General features: G+C 44.2%; 1 protein-coding gene across 1 annotated transcript in view; it reads left to right on the top strand.

Annotated features, from left to right (window-relative positions):
• LOC122789085 (L-threonine ammonia-lyase-like) overlaps positions 1-18,818 on the top strand; it is a 796,205-nt gene that overhangs the window by 655,756 nt on the left and 121,631 nt on the right. Inside the window, exon 9 of the mRNA XM_044056286.1 lies at positions 1,038-1,095. Within this exon, the coding sequence (XP_043912221.1) occupies positions 1,038-1,095 (58 nt within the window). The remainder of the gene's footprint in view (positions 1-1,037; positions 1,096-18,818) is intronic.

Here is an 18,818-nt window from a genome sequence, read left to right as displayed (position 1 = left end):
GTGCCCCACTGCCCCATGTCTCATCCTTGCACTTTTCCACCAGGAAGAGTCAGAGTTCCTTGACAGGAGTGAACAAAATGCTTAAGGCAAATCTTCAGGCTGAAACACTCCGTAAGCAAGAGGTAAACCTTTCAATCTACTGAGGTTTAGTCAGACTACACACTGAGTACCACATGCAGTTCCAGAGACCATACACCAAGAAGAACAACAGGTTCCTGCTTCCTTCTACATCAAAAATTGTAATGTAATTTAATAGTTATATTTCTTTGCTGTGACTTACTTTACATGTGATATCTGGGATACATATTTAAAGAGAACTTTTTGGTAAGAATTTTCCATTATGGCTGGACAGTATCTGCTATCATCAGTATATCGATTTTGCATATACTGCTATCATTGGTATATGCAAAATCCATAAAAGCCCTCCAAATCCCTGTTTATGTGACTGTTTTGCAAGTGGAAAATTACTCAAAAAGTTGTAAATGTCTAAAAGTAACACTGAATAATGATGTTGCATTGCTCAAACACCCCATATAGCGGGTGTACCTACCACAGCATCCCAAGATTGAGGTTACCAGACATTTGTGTGTATTACAGCTTTGTGGATTCCACTCTGGAGAGAACACAAAAAGGTTGTACTGGAATTTGAAAGTTCTATTCCTATAGTCTCCACACTCGGCAGTAACATAATCAACTCTGAAGTTGTTGTAGCTTGAGCAAATGGGACTTTCCCTGTCACATATATAACTGGATTCCATTTTTGCATTCAAACGCAGTCAAAAATTGTCAGTCACAAAGATAGCCTACTACCACTAACAGAACAGCTGATGATATGAACACAGTCCACTCTGGCTAATATTAAAGTGACCAATGAAATGTACTTTCAATCACTGTAACTCACTAAAGCTCCATTGTGGAAAAAATGATTTTGCTGAGTATGTGTGTCATCTCTCAAACCATGTGCAACAACATTTTGCATGACAAGTAATCTCTTTCTCCTTTATTTAGTATCTAATTCCTTTCCTTTTGGTGTTTAGAGCTCAGGAAATTCAACAGGAACATTTGTTTGTTACTTCTGATCTCTTCACTGTTAAGGTAAGAGCCTTTTTTCCTGTTGTTTATGTTTAAAATCAGAGTTTGATGAATTACGGAAAGTGTGAAGGATAGTAATTTCAGTACAATGACTAAGAGTATGAAGAAATGTAGGTAGGTAGGTGTTGTTAATACCACAGATGTCAACAAAGGTCCTTACATTACAATAGCAGGCTATGAAAGAGCGTTCCTTTGTCCTGGACAATTTAACTGTAAGATGAAAGGTGTAGTTTATGTTGCCAGTGTTTGCCCTTATGATGTCTTTCATGTAGGCAAAACTGAGAGGAGCTAGATAGAAGGATTTATGAACACTTGTAAAAATCATCATCATCACCATCAACCCCCTTTTTCCCATATTCTACATGGGGTTGGGGTGTTGTGTCAACTGTCACCATATATCTCTATTCACTGCCACTCTTCTACCTGCTTTGCATACCTCTCAATCTCTTAGAGCAAGAAATTTGGACAAAGCCATAGATAATGGTGGGACAAATGCACAAAATAGGGACAATTTTTAAATATTGCTCTTACAAACTTAGGAAGTTGATAAAATAACAGGGTCTTCATTAGCATGGATTTTTCTGTAGGGTATGAAGTCTCAAAGTCAAACATTTGTCATTATTTTCTGACATCAATCTTCAATGACTTTCCAATGATTTGTCAGAAAAACATAATTTTATGAGAAACTGACCAAAAATACGAGGCAAATATCTGTACATGCTGTGAAAATTTGGACAGTTGAGAGATATACTTCTTTGACATTCTGCCTGACTGCCACAGATTTTCTGTAACACAATCCATCCACCTCTTTGCTGAATGCCATTGTTTCCTCTTACCTTCTTTCTGTCTGTCCCAAGTATTGTTCACCAGATTGTCTTCTGCTTTTCTGCACATGTGCCTCATTGACAACAATCTGTTCTCTTTGATCTTTTCTGCAACTGGAGCTTCTGATCCTATATCCTTATTTCTTCACCTGTCCCACAGTGTGCATCCTACCACCCATCTCAGGCATTTCATTTCCATCACCACTAGCTTCCTCAGCTGTTCTGCCTTTACTGCCCAGGTTTCTGTACCATACAGTAGTAGTGATTGTGCCACTGTTTTGTACATCTTACTGTTCAGCTTCTTTGACATTCTTCTGTCATAAACTACCCCTGACACTCTGTGCCAGTTGGCTGCAGCCCCTCTGATTCTAGCTTTGACCTCGTCATTCAGACTTCCCTTCTCCTCAACCACCCCTACCAGATATTTGAAGTTGTTAACCTGTTCCACTATTTTCCCTTCTATCTCATTTCTCAGCTTCTTCTAATTTTCCTTTTGCTGCTATTACAGCTGTCTTAATCTGTACTCAGTTTAATTCCATGTGCCATCAGTTTTGCATTCCATTTCCCTTATCCTTTGCTGAATTTCTTGCTCAGAGTGTGCCTGTACTGCCACATTGTCTGCATACAACATCCTTGTTGATATATCCCCTCCAACCTGTTTGCTAATCTAGTCCATCACCACTATGAATAGCAGTGGAACTCCTGTTTGAGACAGAACACTGTACGTGAGTCATTGGATCCTTGTATATAGCCTGTACTAACTCCACCAATGCTTCCTGAACCTCAAACTGCCACAAGACTGTCCAAATCAGCTTTACTGTGACCTTGTCATATGCTTTCTCCAAGTCTAGGAATGCCCAATTAGACTCTTTCCCCGTCTTTAGCTTCTTGTCAACTATCTGTATCACTGCAAACATCAGGTCAGTTGTGCTGCATCCTTATCTGAATCCAAATTGCTCATTTCCCATCTTACATTCTACTGCTCTGTGCATTTGTTTGTTAATCACCCTCTCTAGAACTCCAGATAGGAGTTTGATACCTATATAATGCCTACAATTGTGAATATCCCCTTTTAGTTCTTCTGTAAAAATGTTGCTGTATTCTTAACCTTAGGGATCTCCTGCCAAGGACAGCCCAACATCTCTCCAGTACACCAAAGCCTTTAAATCCTAAGTGTACCATATGTAACACATATGCTCTCCATACAGGACATAGGGCATAAAGGTGATGTACAGATGCAAATACCCACAAATTTTTTTCCGCTAGTCCAGACATCATCATCATTCATCAGTCTGAATACCCTTTGCTGTGCTGAATACCTAGCCCTCAGAAAAGTGCTCCATCGGGGCCTTTTTTCTTTTTATTATTGAGCTTGTCTTCCTTTGATTACCTGGAGTTCATGTCATCCAGGAAGGGAAAATGTCAGTGTGGGAGGCAGATTCTCCATAGAGATTGTCAAGAACAGTGTCTCTTTTGTTTGGGTGCTTCCCACAACCATACCTCCTATAGTATTTGTAAGGCATTTAGAAGCCAGTTGCCTTCAATGGCCATCTGTCTAGAGAAACAGAGGCTTAAGCAGTTAGTCCAGAGTAGCATGGCAGAATTGATTAGGTACTGCAGTTAAGTAAGAAGAAGGCCAAGAAATCTCAGATGGATTCTTTGACTGTCCAGTCGTCACCAGATGTCTCTCTAGATGCTGCTGATAGGTCTGTAGGCCCTCTGCCGCAACCCTGTCAGAGGCTGAAATCGGTCCTTCCTTTTGTGCATCCTCTGAGGCTTTGCTGGTATCTTGCTCCAGACATTGAGGGGGAGCCGCAGTTGATTATCTTGGATGGCCCTAGAGAGATTCTGCAGATATTTGTCAGGGAAGAGGTTCCAGGTACTGGATCCCATTAGGGTTCGGAAGCTCCGGTATTTGTTAGGGCTGATATCCCGACCAAGGAAAAACAGAAGACTAAACATTCTTCTGTACATCCTAAGTACCCTCAAAGGGAATGGCATGAGTTATCTCAAGGCCTTTTTAATGCCTTAATAGCCCTGAAACCTCCCCAAGGGGTTTCTGTCCCTACCCCTACCTGGACTTCTACTCCTTCCAAAAGGCCTATGGAACTTGATTCCTGAGATGAGGATTCAGAGTCTGATGAAGGGTCCTTATCTTACTCTTCCCAGATGCCTTCTCCTTTGGCTTATGACTCTTATGAAGAGACCCACATAACCAGATATGCTCTGGCCTTGATTGTCTCTCCCTGTCTTCCAAACTGGCAACTCATCTCCTCAGATTCATGGATTCTGCCCATCATCCATCAGGGTTACTTCATGGTGTGAAAGTCTCTCCCTCCTTTTCCAGAATTCCTCAACCACCTCCAGAGCAGCTTTCTTTTCTCAGAGGTTCTTGGCTCTCTGGTGGAGCAGGGAACTATTCAGCCAGTTCCCCCTTCCCAAGTGGGAAAGGGATTTTACTCCAAAATGTTCCTTGTTCCTCTAAGGGCTCTTGGATGCCTATTTTGGATCTCTTCTTGCTCAACACTTTTCTCAAGGTTCCTTCTTTTTGGATGCTTGCTCTTCAAACCCTGTTTCCTCTATTGTTGCACCAGGGTTTTCTGGTGTCCTTGGATATGAAGGATGCTTACCTTCATATTCCTACTCACCCTCTTTTCAGGAAGTTTTTAAGTTTCTCTGTTTCTTCCTCTCATTTTCAGTTCTCTGCTTTGCCCTTTGGCCCCTCTACTGTTCCAAGAGTAGTCACAAAATGTCCAGCTCCTGTGATTCCTTTTGCAGACTCCAAGGCATTCAGATTTGTTCTTATTTAGACAACCTGTTGATTCAGACTCCTTATCCCAGTTGCCTGTTACAGGCTCTGAAATTCACCATATCTCTCCTTAAGAGTTTGGGGTTCACTATCAACTTCCAAAAATATGTACTGACTTCCTCTCAGGATCATGTGGGGCTGCAGGATTCAGACATTGCCAATGTTGCCAATGTTGGCCTCTCTTCCACCTCCAAAAGCTTTGTCCTTTACAGTTTTCTTTAATTCTCTTCTTCCCCTGCCTGCCATTTCAGCCAGAGAGTTTCTTCAGGCCCTAGGTTTCGTGGCCTCTTCTATTCCAGTGTTGCCTCTTGCCAGACTGCATATGTGGAAACTTCAGTGGTATCTCAAGTCAGTTTGGCTTCAGAATTGCCAATCTCTGGATCTCAATAGTGGGTTCAAATTGTGGATTCAGTAACTTACCCCAACACAGGCCTGCCCTTTCATCCTCTGGTTTCTTCTCAAGAACTGTTTGCAGACAACCTGGACATGGGGTGGGGGACTTTCTGTGGTCAGTTAAAAGCATGAGGTCTCTGCCCCCCCCCCCCCATCAGAAGTCAGACCATATCAACATCAAAGAGATGAGAGCTCTGATTCTGGCCCTTCAGGCTTTTCACACCATGTTCTGTCCAGGTCGTCTAAAGGTTTACACAGACAACACCAAAGTGATGTGGTATGTTATCAAGCAGGGGGACACAAATTCTTACCATCTTTGCATGAAGGCCCTTCAGGCCTGGGATCTGGATATCAGTTATTAGCTAACTCTTCAGGCAGTGTATATTCCTTCAGAGCACAAGCTAGTCACAGAGTCCTTGAGAAGGTCCAAAACACATGCTCACAAATGGATGCGTCACAGAGACATGTTTCTGGCCATAGATCATCAGTGGGGTATTCCTTAGGTAGACTTTTTTGCCTCCCCTATGACCAGGCAACTCCCTGTCTTCTGTTCCAGAGTACCAAAGTATTTGGCATGAATGACAGATGCCCTTTCTTTTTCTTGGAAGTGAATGTTTCTCTACGCCTTTCCTTCCCTTCCTCTTCTTCCAAGAGTCCTGCAGAAGGTGTAGCTAGACTCCCCAGAAATCTTCCTAGTGACTCTCTTTCAGCCAAGACGGCACTGGTCCCCTCTTTTAATGCACCTGTCCACTGACAATCATTGCAAGTTACCTCACCAATTAGACCTCCTCCCACAGGAGAAGGGGTCAGTCATCCATCCCCACTTGTCCACTCTTCAACTGACATTGTGGTTGATAGGTTTTCAATCCCTTTTAGGCACCTTTATTCTTAGGATATGCACATGGTTTTACAGGAGACAAGAAAACTTGCAACCAGAAAGTCTTATATGTCCAAATGGAAAAAAATTTCCTTCTGGTGCCACGCTCATAACCAGGACCCTTTTTCAGTGGGGGTTCTGCTGGTTCTCTCTTATTTGCATCAGTTGCTCCAGTCTGGCTTTGCCTATTCTTCTGATAAGGCCCATATGTCAGCTATTTCTGCCAGTCTGCTCTTGAATCTTCCTTTGACTTCTTATTTTGAGATCAAACAGTTTCTTAAAGGCATCCTGCATCTTAGATCCCCAAGGAAGCCCATTCCTCCTCCTTGGGACCTTAATTTTGTTCTGGAAAAGTTGACTCAGGCTCCTTTTGAGCCTGCAGTTTCAGCTTCTGTGCAACACTGTACCTGGAAAACTGTCTTGTTGCTTGCTCCTACTTCTGCTCAGAGGGCTTCTGAGCTTCATGCCCTTATGGATGTTCCTCTTTTTTTTGTTTTTTCACAGGGACAGGGTGTTCCTTTGTACTAATCTTTCTTTTATACCCAATGTTGTTAATGAGTTGCCATTCAGTTAGAAAGTATACCTCTCTTCCATTTTTCCTTTCCCTCAGTCTGTTAGTGAGACCGAATCACCTAGAGCCATATTTTACACCGTCGAGTGGCTAGCCCTGCCATGGCGTGCAGTTTGTGATCCGTGTTCTCCTATCTTGAGGATACTGTGCACCACAATAGATGCCCAAAGCGGTTGGTCTTTTTACAACTCTTCCCCCCATTGGGCACCACGTAGAGTCTGCTGTGAATAGGGCATCAGAGGCACTCTATCAGCTTCTGGAAAGTGACTCAGTAAGGGGCACAAAGAAACTATACCAGGTTGCAAGGCAAAGACAGAAAGATAAAGAAGATAGTCAGACACCCTTCGTAAGGGATTCCAGCAACAACCTACTTACCAGCCCACAGGACATCAAAGGCAGATGGAAGGAGTATTTCCAGCAGCTTCTGAATGAAGAAAACCCCACAGAAATGGTACTGCCCCAGAAACAGCCTACAATGAGAGTAGAAGAGGAGCCCAGCTTAGAAGAAGTAAGAGCAGCACTAAGGAAAATGAAGTCAGGGAAAGCAGCAGGCTCAGATGAGGTCACAGCAGATATGATAAAGATGCTGGGTGAGCTAGGGGAGAAATGGCTCCTGAGGGTACTAATTGCAGTGTGGAGAGAAAGGCGTATCCCAGATGACCGGAGAATAAGCATACTTGTGCCAGTGTACAAGAACAAAGGGGACATCCACAACTGTGGACAGTACAGAGGCATCAAACTCCTACCACATTGCATGAAAGTTCTGGAGAGGGTGATTGATAAACGGATACGCAGAATAGTAGAATGTAAGATGGGAGATGAACAGTTCAGATTCAGATCAGGATGCAGCACAATTGACCAGATGTTTGCATTGAGACAGATACTTGAGAAGAAACTAGAGAAGAGGAGAGAGTCAAACTGGGCTTTCCTAGACTTGGAGAAAGCATATGACAAGGTCCCAAGAAAGCTAATCTGGGCAGTACTGCGGTGGTTTGAAGTCCCAGAAACATTGGTAGAAATAGTACAGGCTATGTACAAGGACCCAGTGACTCAAGTACGAACAGTGTTTGGCCTCACTGAGGGGTTCCCAGTGGGAGTGGGTGTACACTAGGGTTCAGCTCTGATCCCACTGCTGTTCATACTGGTAATGGAGTACATCAGTAAACAGGTTGGAGGGGTCAGAGCAACAAAGCTGCTGTATGCAGACGATGTGGCAGTAAAGGCAGACTCTGATCTAGAACTTCAGCAAAGGATAGGAGAATGGAATGCAAATCTGAAGGCACATGGGATGAAACTAAGCACAGATAAGACAGTGGTAATGGCAGCAGATTGGGGAAATCAGAAGAAGTTGAGAATAGAGATAGATGGGAAGATAGTGGAACAGGTAAATAGCTTCAAGTGTCTGGAAGGGGTGGTTGAGGAGAAGGGTAGTCTGAATGAAGAGGTCAAAGCTAGAATCAGAGGGGCTGCAGCCAACTGGCATGGAGTATCAAGTGTAGTATATGACAGAAGAATGCCAAAGAAGCTGAAAAGTAAGGTGTACAAGACAGTCATGTGACCAGTACTACTGTATGGTACAGAAACCTGGGCAGTAAAGGCAGAACAGTTGAAGAAGTTAGAGGTGATGGAAATGAAGTGCCTGAGAAAGGTGGTAGGATGCACACTATGGGACAGGCGAAGAAATGAGGACATAAGAGCAAAGGCAAAGTAGCTCCAATTGCAGAAAAGATCAAAGAGAACAGATTATGATGGTATGGGCACGTGTAGAAAAGCAGAAGACAATCTGGTGAGGGAGATTTGGGACAGACAGGAAGAAGGTAAGAGGAAGCGAGGGCATCCAGCAAAGAGGTGGATGGATTGTGTGAAAGAAGATCTGCGACAGTCAGGCATGAGTGTTGAAGAAGGCAGGAGAGTGGCACTGAATCGAGAGAGTTGGCGACAGTTAATATGATACCCTGACCCCATGTAAAAATGGGAAAAAAGGGGATGATGATGATGATGATGAATGATGATGAGTCTGCTAGTGAGAGGGTCCTGCATACCTTGAATTTGCACAGACAGCCCAAGTATTTTTTGCATAAAGCCAAGGCCATTCCTAAATCTGGCCAGCTTTTTTTTCATTCCAATACATTGTGTTTGGCTGCTTCTAAGCAGACTATCTCGTCCTGGACATCCAACGCCATTTCTTTTTGTTATTCTTTTCATGGCACGTGTCTGTCTACTTCTGTTAGAGCTCATTTCTCTCCTGGTGCTTTCTTCAAGGGTTTGGACACCAATTCCATCCTTGAAGCTGCTACTTGTTCCTCAGTGCATACTTTTACTAAGCACTATAAATTAAATATGTTTTCCAGGACCAGAGCAGGTTTGCTAAGGCCATCCTGCATGGGTTTGTTGAGAGCTTTTCCCAGACTTCTACCTCCTGAGCTTTTATTCTCTCCCAGAGGGGGTGAATACTGCAACAGTGATATAGAAAGACTTAGTACAGTCGTGTAATATCTTAGCATAACAGTAGAGGTTTCTCTCTCTTCACTGTTGCAGTGTTCAATCCCTCCCTCCCTCCATCCCCTTTTTTCTTTGAGGCTTTAATGTGGTTGCTCTCCTAGCCGGAGGTTTCTCCTTTTCTTTCAGCATTTTCTCCTTCTTGATGTGTATAGCCTCCTTTGTCCTATGGAGACTGTTCTGTACTGGGGCAATTGCATTGTGGGTATCTGCATCCATACAGCACCTTTATGCCCTATGTCCTGTAAGTTGGGATATGCATGACATATGGTGCATTCAAGATCTAAAGGCTTTGGTATACTGGCCAGACATTGGGTTATCCTTGGCAAGAGATCCCTAAGTTTAAGAATACTGCAACAGTGAAGAGAACATTACTGTTACGGTAAAATTTTACACAACTGTACTTTCTTGAATGTCGTCACTAGTATGAGATACACTTTTCTCTGACACTGCTATTTGTACCCTCAGAAGCCATTTCTTCCCTGTCTCTCCCAACATCTTTATCTTATCTGCAGTGACCTCATCTGAGCCTGCTGCTTTCCCTGACGTCATTTTCCTTAGTGCTATTCTTAATTCTTCTAGGGTGGGCTTCTCTTCTTTTCTCATCATAGGCTGTGTCTGGGACAGTACAGCTTCTTTGGAATTTTCTTCATTCAGAAGCTGCTGGAAGTAGTCCTTCCATCTGCGTTTGATGTCATGTAGACTTGTGAGGAGGTTATTGCTGCCATCCCGTATGAAGAGTGTCCAACTATCTTCTCTATCTTTCTGTCTTTGCCTTGTACCTGATATAGTTTATTTGTGCCATCTACTCAGTCACTTTCCAGAAGCTGGTAGAGTGCCTCTGATGTCTTGTTTTTGCTATTGCAATTCCTCTTTTAGCCTCATAGATTCACAGGTTCATAGGTGGTTACTGGGCTATTGACCTGAAGGTCTTTATAAGCCTAACCGTGTGTACCCAATATAATACTAAAGGAACCCAATATAAAGGATCTTGCCAAAGCTTGAGATCTTAGTAACAACTGCCCATATCCAGGAGGATCATAAGTGAAATTCCTGGCAGGAATTTATGGTTTCCCATCCAGTCATCCGGGCTATCCTTAAACAGGGTCACAAAGGGGCTCTGTTTGATGTGCATTGGTAGCCTATTCCAGAGGAGTGGCAACCGTGTCTTTTCAGCAAGTCATATTTATGTCACAAGCCAGGTTAAGGTCCCTTGGGAGGTGACCCTTGTCTCATCTGACTTGCAGATGTGCCCAACTTAGATTGCCTCTTTGTAAGCCAACCAGTACTAAGCCTGTATTCCTTCTTAGCCGGGTCCATCTTTTCTATCTCTCACTTTTTCCTGCACTCCTTTCTTCTGATAACTTCATGGACTTCTGCATTCCATTACCATTTGTATAACCTTATGTACATTATGTCCATCCCTGGCTCAACCATGTACCTGTTCTGCAGTCCTCATACATGCTGTTTTGAGGTGCTGCCATTATTCTTCAAGCCCACCTACGTCCTCTTCATCCTGAAGTGCTAGAACCTCAGTAATGCCTTGAACTGTTGTGCTTTCTCTCCAGCCAATTTCCAATGTCTGTTGACTTTATAGTCTTCTCTGACTCCAGTTTGTAGTTGATTCTGTCAACCTCTGATTTATGCTGTGGGCCAACTGCTTCACTGGGGATGACTTTGCAATCACTGATTCTACCCCAGTACTCTTTCCTTACTATGAGGAAGTCTACCTGAGTTGCATGTTAGACACTCTTGGGTCTATATTAGATACCCAAAAGTGCTAGTCAGTGAATGCTCACATGAGCGAAAACGCCGGACATCGAACTTCTTATTGTGGGAAGCTGCATGCCCCCCCCCCCGCTAACTATATATTCCAACTCCGAGGTCGCACTACAGTGAGGAAAGGGCAAATATCCTACCCCTCACTGTACCCCGACTCCACAAACACCCTTTCGATTTCCGGCATTTTCGCTCATGTGCGCGTTTGCTGACTAGCACTTTCGGTTATCTAATATAGACCCAACACTCTTGTGTGTGATTTTGTGACTGTCTCTCTTGATGAGCCATGTATTAGCCACCATTAAGGCATCTACCTGACTTAAGTCTAGAATGTCTGCTACTTTTTTATTCCTTTTTCCCCACCCATATTGCCCCAGGCAGTCCTCATATCCTGTTCTGTCTGTCTCAATATGTGCATTCAGGTCACCCATTACTAACACAAGTTCATGTTGTACTGCCTTATCTAGTAAGGCCTGCAATTGCTGTCTCAATATTGTTATCGCCTCTCTGCTGTGGGGCATAGACTGAGATTATGAATACTGCCCTATCATTATACTGGAGTCTTATTGCCATGAATCTGTCAATAAGTCTGATGACATCCCTCAATATCTTCTTTAGTTTCTCCCTCACCATAATTCCTATACCAGTTCTAGTCTGTCCTTCTCCTGAACAGTAAACACTGAATCCCAAGCCAAGTGGTTTTGCTGTACTGCTCTTTCACTTTGTCTCCTGGATACATAGGGTGTCCAGCCTTCTCTTTACCATCATGTCATCCACTTCCAAGCTGCATTCTGTCAGTGAACCTACAATGAGTGTAGCATTTTGTAGTTCATGTTTATCAGGCTGATTGGTTTTATGTCCAGCTTTTGCTCAACAGAGCTGTCCCAGGTAACCCAAGCTGTGCAAATGGACACTGCTCAGCCAGTAGTATATTGACCCAGGGCTGCTGGGCTTTATGGTGGTATTGGGACAAATATACCCCTTCCACCATTAGCATGGGTCCTTGGTATAGGTCAGGTCTTCAACCCACTTATCACTGGCAAATATCCATGCCCATTTGGTGACATTCATCAACACAAAATCACCTACAGCCATATTTTACGCTGTCAAGTAGCTAACCCTGCAATGGCAAGCAGTCTGATGCATGTTTTCCTGTCTTGAGGATACTGTGCACCACACTACATGCCCCAAATGGTTGGGCTGTGTGACGCCCGTGCACTGGAACAGAAATCAAGGATCCTCAATCCTCACCACTAGCACCAGTGAGGGACATCCACACTGGGAGGATAACATGTACACACACACAGTAAAGTACAATTTCCCTTAAGAGCACACAGAGATCACAGTCAGTCTGGGGCTTGTTTCTCCCTTTCTCTCCAGATCCCCAATAAGACTCCCCACTGGCACAGCTATAGGGTTCAGATCTCAGCCAAGTGGTCAAGCCAAAACCTCCAGCACCCTCTCTGTCCAACCAGTGCTTCATGTTCCTGCCCAAGTAGCTGACACACACACATACACACTTTGAGATTTGACTTACATACAAACACACAGACACTCCTGGGGAAGGCTGGCACAGGTTCTCCAGCTATGTCCCTTTCTGCCCAGGCTATACACTGGACCTTACCAAAGGGTGTCCAATTCTACTGTGCAATGTTATTATTATCCAATTGGTAAGTGTGACGAACAGCAAGGCTATTTAGGAGTGGCTTATACAGTATCACCAAATACATGCAAGTACTCTTAGATCTTAAATATCTCTACACACAAACCAGTCACAGTTAAAAAGTTTAAACTATTTAATAATAAATAATAAAAACAGAAGACAATGCTCATTAGTTCAACACAGTGACAATAGAGAGTTCAGAAATCACAGGAAATACTTTAAAACAACATTGTAGGATAGTCTGACAAATATAGAAAACAGCTAGACTAATCTTGCTATTTCTATCTATCTCTAAGAGAAATACTAAGATCTAAATCCTACTTACAAGGCAACGTGCTGGTGAGTTGTTGTCAGCTTCAGAACAAAATACAAAATGCTGTCCTTTCTTTCTGAGACAGCCCTTAAATTGATAATACACATTCCTGCTGGTCATTTCAGATTACATCATTCTTGACTTCTCTGGTTTAGTTCCCAGGCTAACAGAACTCAAAATTCAACATCTCTCTTTGATCTGCACCTGCTAGGGAGTCACAGCAATAAAATACACTTTACATGTGAATTATATTAATTATCTTTGTCTTAAAAAAATAGAAAGAATTTCCTAGCCAAGACATTCTGTCTAGGAGATTGAGATCATACACAGTTGTAAAATTCTTTACTTCTCAGCTTTCTTTCAGCAGGGTGGTTACATTTTTGAAGCTTAGAAAATAAGACAGTTTTCTTACATTTGTCAAGCAAGCCTGTGGATCATATTAATATGTACAATGACATAGAATTATTTAGAAAATTCTATCTGGCTAGGCTGGCAGCTTCGCAGTTTATCACCCCCCCCCCGAGAACTTAAGCTAGTTTTTCAAGTGACCCTTGAGAAACATTGCTTTTGAGAGGGTTAGGTCTATCTGGGTATACCTTACCTCATTCCCAGTCTTGAGAGCCCATCTACATTGGCATTGCTAATCCCACTATGGTGCTGCACTGACATATCATATGCTTGCAACCCTAGGCTCCACCTTAGCAACTTGGGCATTTTGCTGGCTGGCTCAATGTAGCCATGTTAGGGGATTGTGATCTGCAACTACAGTGAATTTTCTCTCCATACAGATAAGGCTGAAGTTTCTGCAGTACCCACACCATGACTAGACATTCCTTTTCTACAGCTGCATAGCATTCCTCTCTGGGTGGAAGCCTACAGCTGAGATATACCACTGGGTGCTCTTCTCCCTCTGAAAAAATCTGGCTAAGTACAGCTCCCACCCCATGGTTCAAATCATCCACCTGCACAACAAATTATTTGCTGTAATCTAGACTGGTTAACACAGGGTGTCCTCCCAAAGCTTCTTTAAGCTTCTGGAATGCCTGCTCACATGCTGGGGCCCACACTACCTTATATGTCCTGTTTTTTTTGTCAGGTCTGTGAGCGGAGCAGCTATGTTACTATAACTGGGGACAAACTTTCTGTACTACCCTGCTGCCCCTAAAAATACCCTCACCTGCATTTTGGTAACAGGTGCAGGCAATGCCTGAATGGTTTCCTATTTGGCCAGTTCTGGCCTGATCTTACCACTCCCCACTCTATGTCCCAGGTAGGAGTCCTCTGCCATACTCACCTGACATTTGCTGAGCTTATTGGTCATCCCTGCCCTCTGTAGTCTGCCCAGCACCTCCCTGACATGCTGAAAGTGCTCTTGCCTGGAATGGCTGTACATGGCAATAACATCTAGGTAAGCAAGGGCAAACCCTCCTGCTCCTGCTAGGATATGATCTACCAGCCTCTGGAAAGTCACTGTGGCATTTTTCATTCAAAAGGGCATCTTTGTGAACTCATACAAGCCAAAAGGAGTCACAAATGCTGACCTCTCTCTAGCACTGAGAGTCAAGGGCACCTGCCAGTAACCCTTGGTAAGACCAATGGTGGTAAGATACTTAGTCCCACCCAGCTGTTCTAGGGCTTCATCTGTCCTAGGCATGGGATAAGCATCTGACTCTGTGTGACTATTTAATTTCCTGTAGTCCACACAGAACCTGGTGCTGCCATCCTTCTTTGGTACCAGCACCACTGGGGAGGTCCAGGGACTGTTGGACTCCTGAATTACCCCTAGTTCCAACATTTCCTGTATCTCCTCCCTCGGAATCTGTTTGACTCTGTCAGGCACTCCATAAGGGGCCTGCCTAATAGGCCTTTGGGGACCTGTATCCACCTGGTGCTGCACCAGATGGGTGCACCCTGGTTTGCCAGTGAACATGTCCCCAAACACCTGTGATACTGCTCAGATTTCTCAAACCTGGGTAAAAGATAGCTGCTGGGACAGTGCTACCCCTTCCACTGAGGTGCCAGTCTGAGCCTCACTGAGGAGATCAGTCACCAGATCTCCCTCAGACTCCTCCTGCAATCCACTACAAATACTCAGCACAAAGTCCTCCCTATCATGGTTAGGTTTCATCATGTTAACATGGTACAATTTGTGCCCCTGCCTCCTGCCTAGCAGTTCCACAATGTAGTTAACATCACTGACCTTCATTACCACCTTGTAGGGTCCCTCCCAGGCTGCCTGCAGTTAGTTATGTCCGACAGGAATGAGAACGATTACCTGCTGCCCTACAGCATACTCTTTAGCTCGAGCATTCCTGTCATACCAGACCTTTTTCTGTTGTTGGGCTTCTGCCAGGTTCCCCTGGGTAAAGCCCATGAGTTCCCTAAGGCTTGTCCTGAGGTTTAGGACATATGCCACAACAGACTCCTTGTGGGATTCACACTCCCCCTCCCACTCATCTCAAATTAAATCTAGAGGCTGTCTCACCCAAGGGTGAAAAACCTGAGGACTCCTGGCAAACCTCTCTGTAAGAAAACAACAGATGGGACAAATGTTTGTCCCACTCCCTCTTAAACTGGTCTGCAAATGCTTGTAGCATGGACTTGAGTTTAGAGTTTAACCTCTCAACAAGACCATTAGTCTGGGGGAGGTAGGGGTGGTCTTTAGGTGCTTCATCTCACAGTACTTCCTCAAACAAGCCAGCAGGTCTGACATGCAATTGGCACCTCTGTCAGTCAGTGTTTCTTTTGGGAAACCTACCCTGCTGAAAATCTGTATCAAAACATTTGCCACCTTTTCTGCCTCAATGGAGGATAGAGCCACTGCCTCAGGGTATCTTGTAGTATAATCTACTACCACTAGGATATACGTTTTCCCTGTGGAACTTGAGGTACTCACAGGCCCCAAAATATCCATAGCTACCCTCTGAAATGACTTCTCAATCACAGGCAAAGGCATCAAAGGAGCTTTCATCTTGTCTCCTGCCTTGCCTACCTTTTGGCACTGCTCACAGGTCCTGCAGTACCCTGTTACATCTCTGGACATTCCAGGCCAATAAAAGTTCTGGATAATACATCTCTTTAAAAAAAACAAAAGAGTTTATTTATTTAGTTTCAGTTGTCTTGTTGGCCATTTTTTTTTGTTTTGTTTTATAATACATCTCTTTGTCCATTTTATGCCCATATGACCTGCAAGGGGAATATCATGGGCTATGGCTAGAAGCACCAGACAGTAGGCTCTAGGGACTACCAACTGCTGTATCCTCTCACCTTCTAGCCCTTCCTCAGGGCTCCACTTTCTATACAGTAACCCTTTGTCCCAGTATACAGATTCCCCCTTCCCTTCCTCAGGCCTTGTAATGCAGGGTCTGACAGCTGAGCCTGTCTCAACTCTCTCTTTGTAACCTTTCCCAGCTCCCATTCCACAGGAAGTCTGAGATCCTCTGACAGCGGTGCTTCACTATCAGCCTGGGTACTACTACTCACCTCTGCCATTGCAGTCACTCTGTCCAAGGGACCATTAGTACCCACAAGCAGCTGTGGCTCACCTTCAGTCTCACTGCTACAGGGTAGCACCCTCCCTGAAGTAATCAGCTCACCAGCCCTGGCTGCAAGTGTGCGGTCTGTCTGGGTCTCCCCATGCTACCAGACCCACATGCTTGTCTCCAAGCCTGACTGCATGTAACTGCATAAACACATGGTACTGCCTCATCAAAATCTTTCCCTATCAGGACATCTGCAGGATGGTAGTTTAGTACTCCTTTTGTCTCAAGACAACCTACTATTGGCAGTTTGTCATTCCCACTTACTGGCTCTCCCACCTTTTGTTCCCCACCTTGCCTCTGTGTACATCTGTATACTACATGGCCCCACTGGTTGCCTTTAAAACATTTAACCCTAGGTCCTGGACATGTACCTGGACAAGTGGCTTCCCCTGCTATTGGCAGATTCTGTTGGGGCTGTCTGAGCTGCCCACCATGGGTTCCTTTAGACCCATGAGCAGCGCTGGGTGTCCATTTCCTGTGCAGGGATGCCCTGATTGCTAGGTATGGGTCTCCCTTCTTCCCCAACTCATCTGAAGTAACACATTGTCTGTCAGCTAACCAGATCCTCAAGTTCTCAGACAAAGTGCTAAGGGCTTGTTTCCTCACCAAAAGGCCTGCTAGCCCTTCATAAGTGGTGACGTGACATCCACTCACCCACCTATGAAAATAAGTGCTTAGTTCAGCAACATATTCACATGCACTTTCATCTGCCTTGAGTCTATGCTCATGAAACTTTTTCCTATAAGTTTCAGGTGTTAGCTTACAAATTCTAGCAAACAGTTCTTTACAACATTATAGTTTAAAAAGTCATTGTCAGACAGTTTGGACAAAATAGTTACAGCTTTACCATGGAGTATGGGGGTCAGGAACCATACCCAGAGCCCTTGGTCAACATTATACTGTTTACATACTCTCTTAAACATATGACTGAAACTATCAAAATTATAGTTTCATAGGTTCATAGTTAGGTAAAAGGCTATTGGCCCAAGGGCCTAAGTAAGCCTAGCCAACAAGGTTCCCTGGCTTACGCCACCCAATAAAGTTAATTTCCTGTGCCCCTGTCTAGCAGAGCCACAGAAGTGATCCCCGGGGTGTATTTCCTATTTCCCATCCACTCATCAAGATTTTTCTTGAAGAGTGCAAATGAGGAACTTTGCTTTATCCCCCTCCATAAACTGTGGAAGTAATTTACTGATCTTTTGTGCTTCTGGGGTCTGGTTACTCCCTTCCCCATTACCTCCATGACTCTGGGGAAGAGTCAGCATCTCCTTTTCATGTTGCCTCTGCCTCTCCGTCTCCTCAGCTTCTGGGTGTAGCAATTTCTCATTCTCCTCAGTCTCTAGATACCTCAGTCTCTCTGCTGCTTCTATTTCCACACGCTTGGCCTCCAACTCAAGTCTCTTTAGCTCCAGATGCTTTTTAAGTCCTCTGTAGAAAGGTTGAGCTGTCCATTCTCTGAGTGTTGTACATCACCACAGCCAGTCTGATCATTTTTCTGGTTGCTATTCTTAGATGCAGCTGTGACCAAACCTGCAATCATGTCTGCCTTAGTCAGTTTCCATGCACAAGTCCTTTGGCCTGGCACATCTCAGCCAACTGGCTCCTTGTCAGCTTGCCATACTCCTCTGCTGACATGCTTGCCTGCTCTCCCTGACTATGCTAACAAAAGAAATAAAACAATTGTGATCTGAACCTGTTCTGTAGTTCTCATACATGCTGTTTTGATGTGCTGCCATTCCTCTTCAACCCCACCTATGTCCTCTTCATCCTGAGGTGCTAGAACCTCATTAATGCGTTGAAGTGTTGTGCTTTCTCTCCAGCCAACTTCAAGTGTCTGTTGACTTTAGAGTCTTCTCTGACCCCTGTTTGCAGCTGATTCTGTCAACCACTGGTTTATGCTGTGGGCCAACTGCTTTACTGGGGATGACTTTGCAATCACTGTACCCTTTCCTTACTAGGAGGAAGTCTACCTGAGTTCCATGTTGGACACTCTTGTATGTGATCTTGTGACTGTCTCTCTTGATGAGCCATGTATTAGCCACCATTAAGGCATCTACCTGACTTAAGTCTAGAATGTCTGCTACTTCTTTATTCCTTTTTCCCCACCCATATGGCCCCAGGCAGTCCTCATATCCTGTTCTGTCTGTCTCAATATGTGCATTCAGGTCACCCATTACTAACACCAATTCATGTTGTACGGCCTTATCTAGTAAGGCCTGCGATTGCTGTCTCAATATTGTTATCGCCTCTCTGCTGTGGGGCGTAGACTGAGATTATGGATACCCTATCATTATACTGGAGTCTTATTGCCATGAATCTGTCCATAAGTCTGATGACATCCCTCACTGTCTGCTATAATCTCTCCCCCACTACAATTCCTAAAGCAGTTCTAGTCTGTCCTTCTCCTGAATAGAAGACTCTGGATCCCAAGCCAAGTGGTTTTGCTGCACTGCTCT

The sequence above is a fragment of the Protopterus annectens genome, chromosome 14.part0 (genome assembly GCF_019279795.1).
Source record: "Protopterus annectens isolate FY-2018-M chromosome 14.part0, PAN1.0, whole genome shotgun sequence".
Classification (NCBI taxonomy): Eukaryota; Metazoa; Chordata; order Ceratodontiformes; family Protopteridae; genus Protopterus; species Protopterus annectens.
This window is presented reverse-complemented; position numbering and strand designations above follow the sequence as displayed.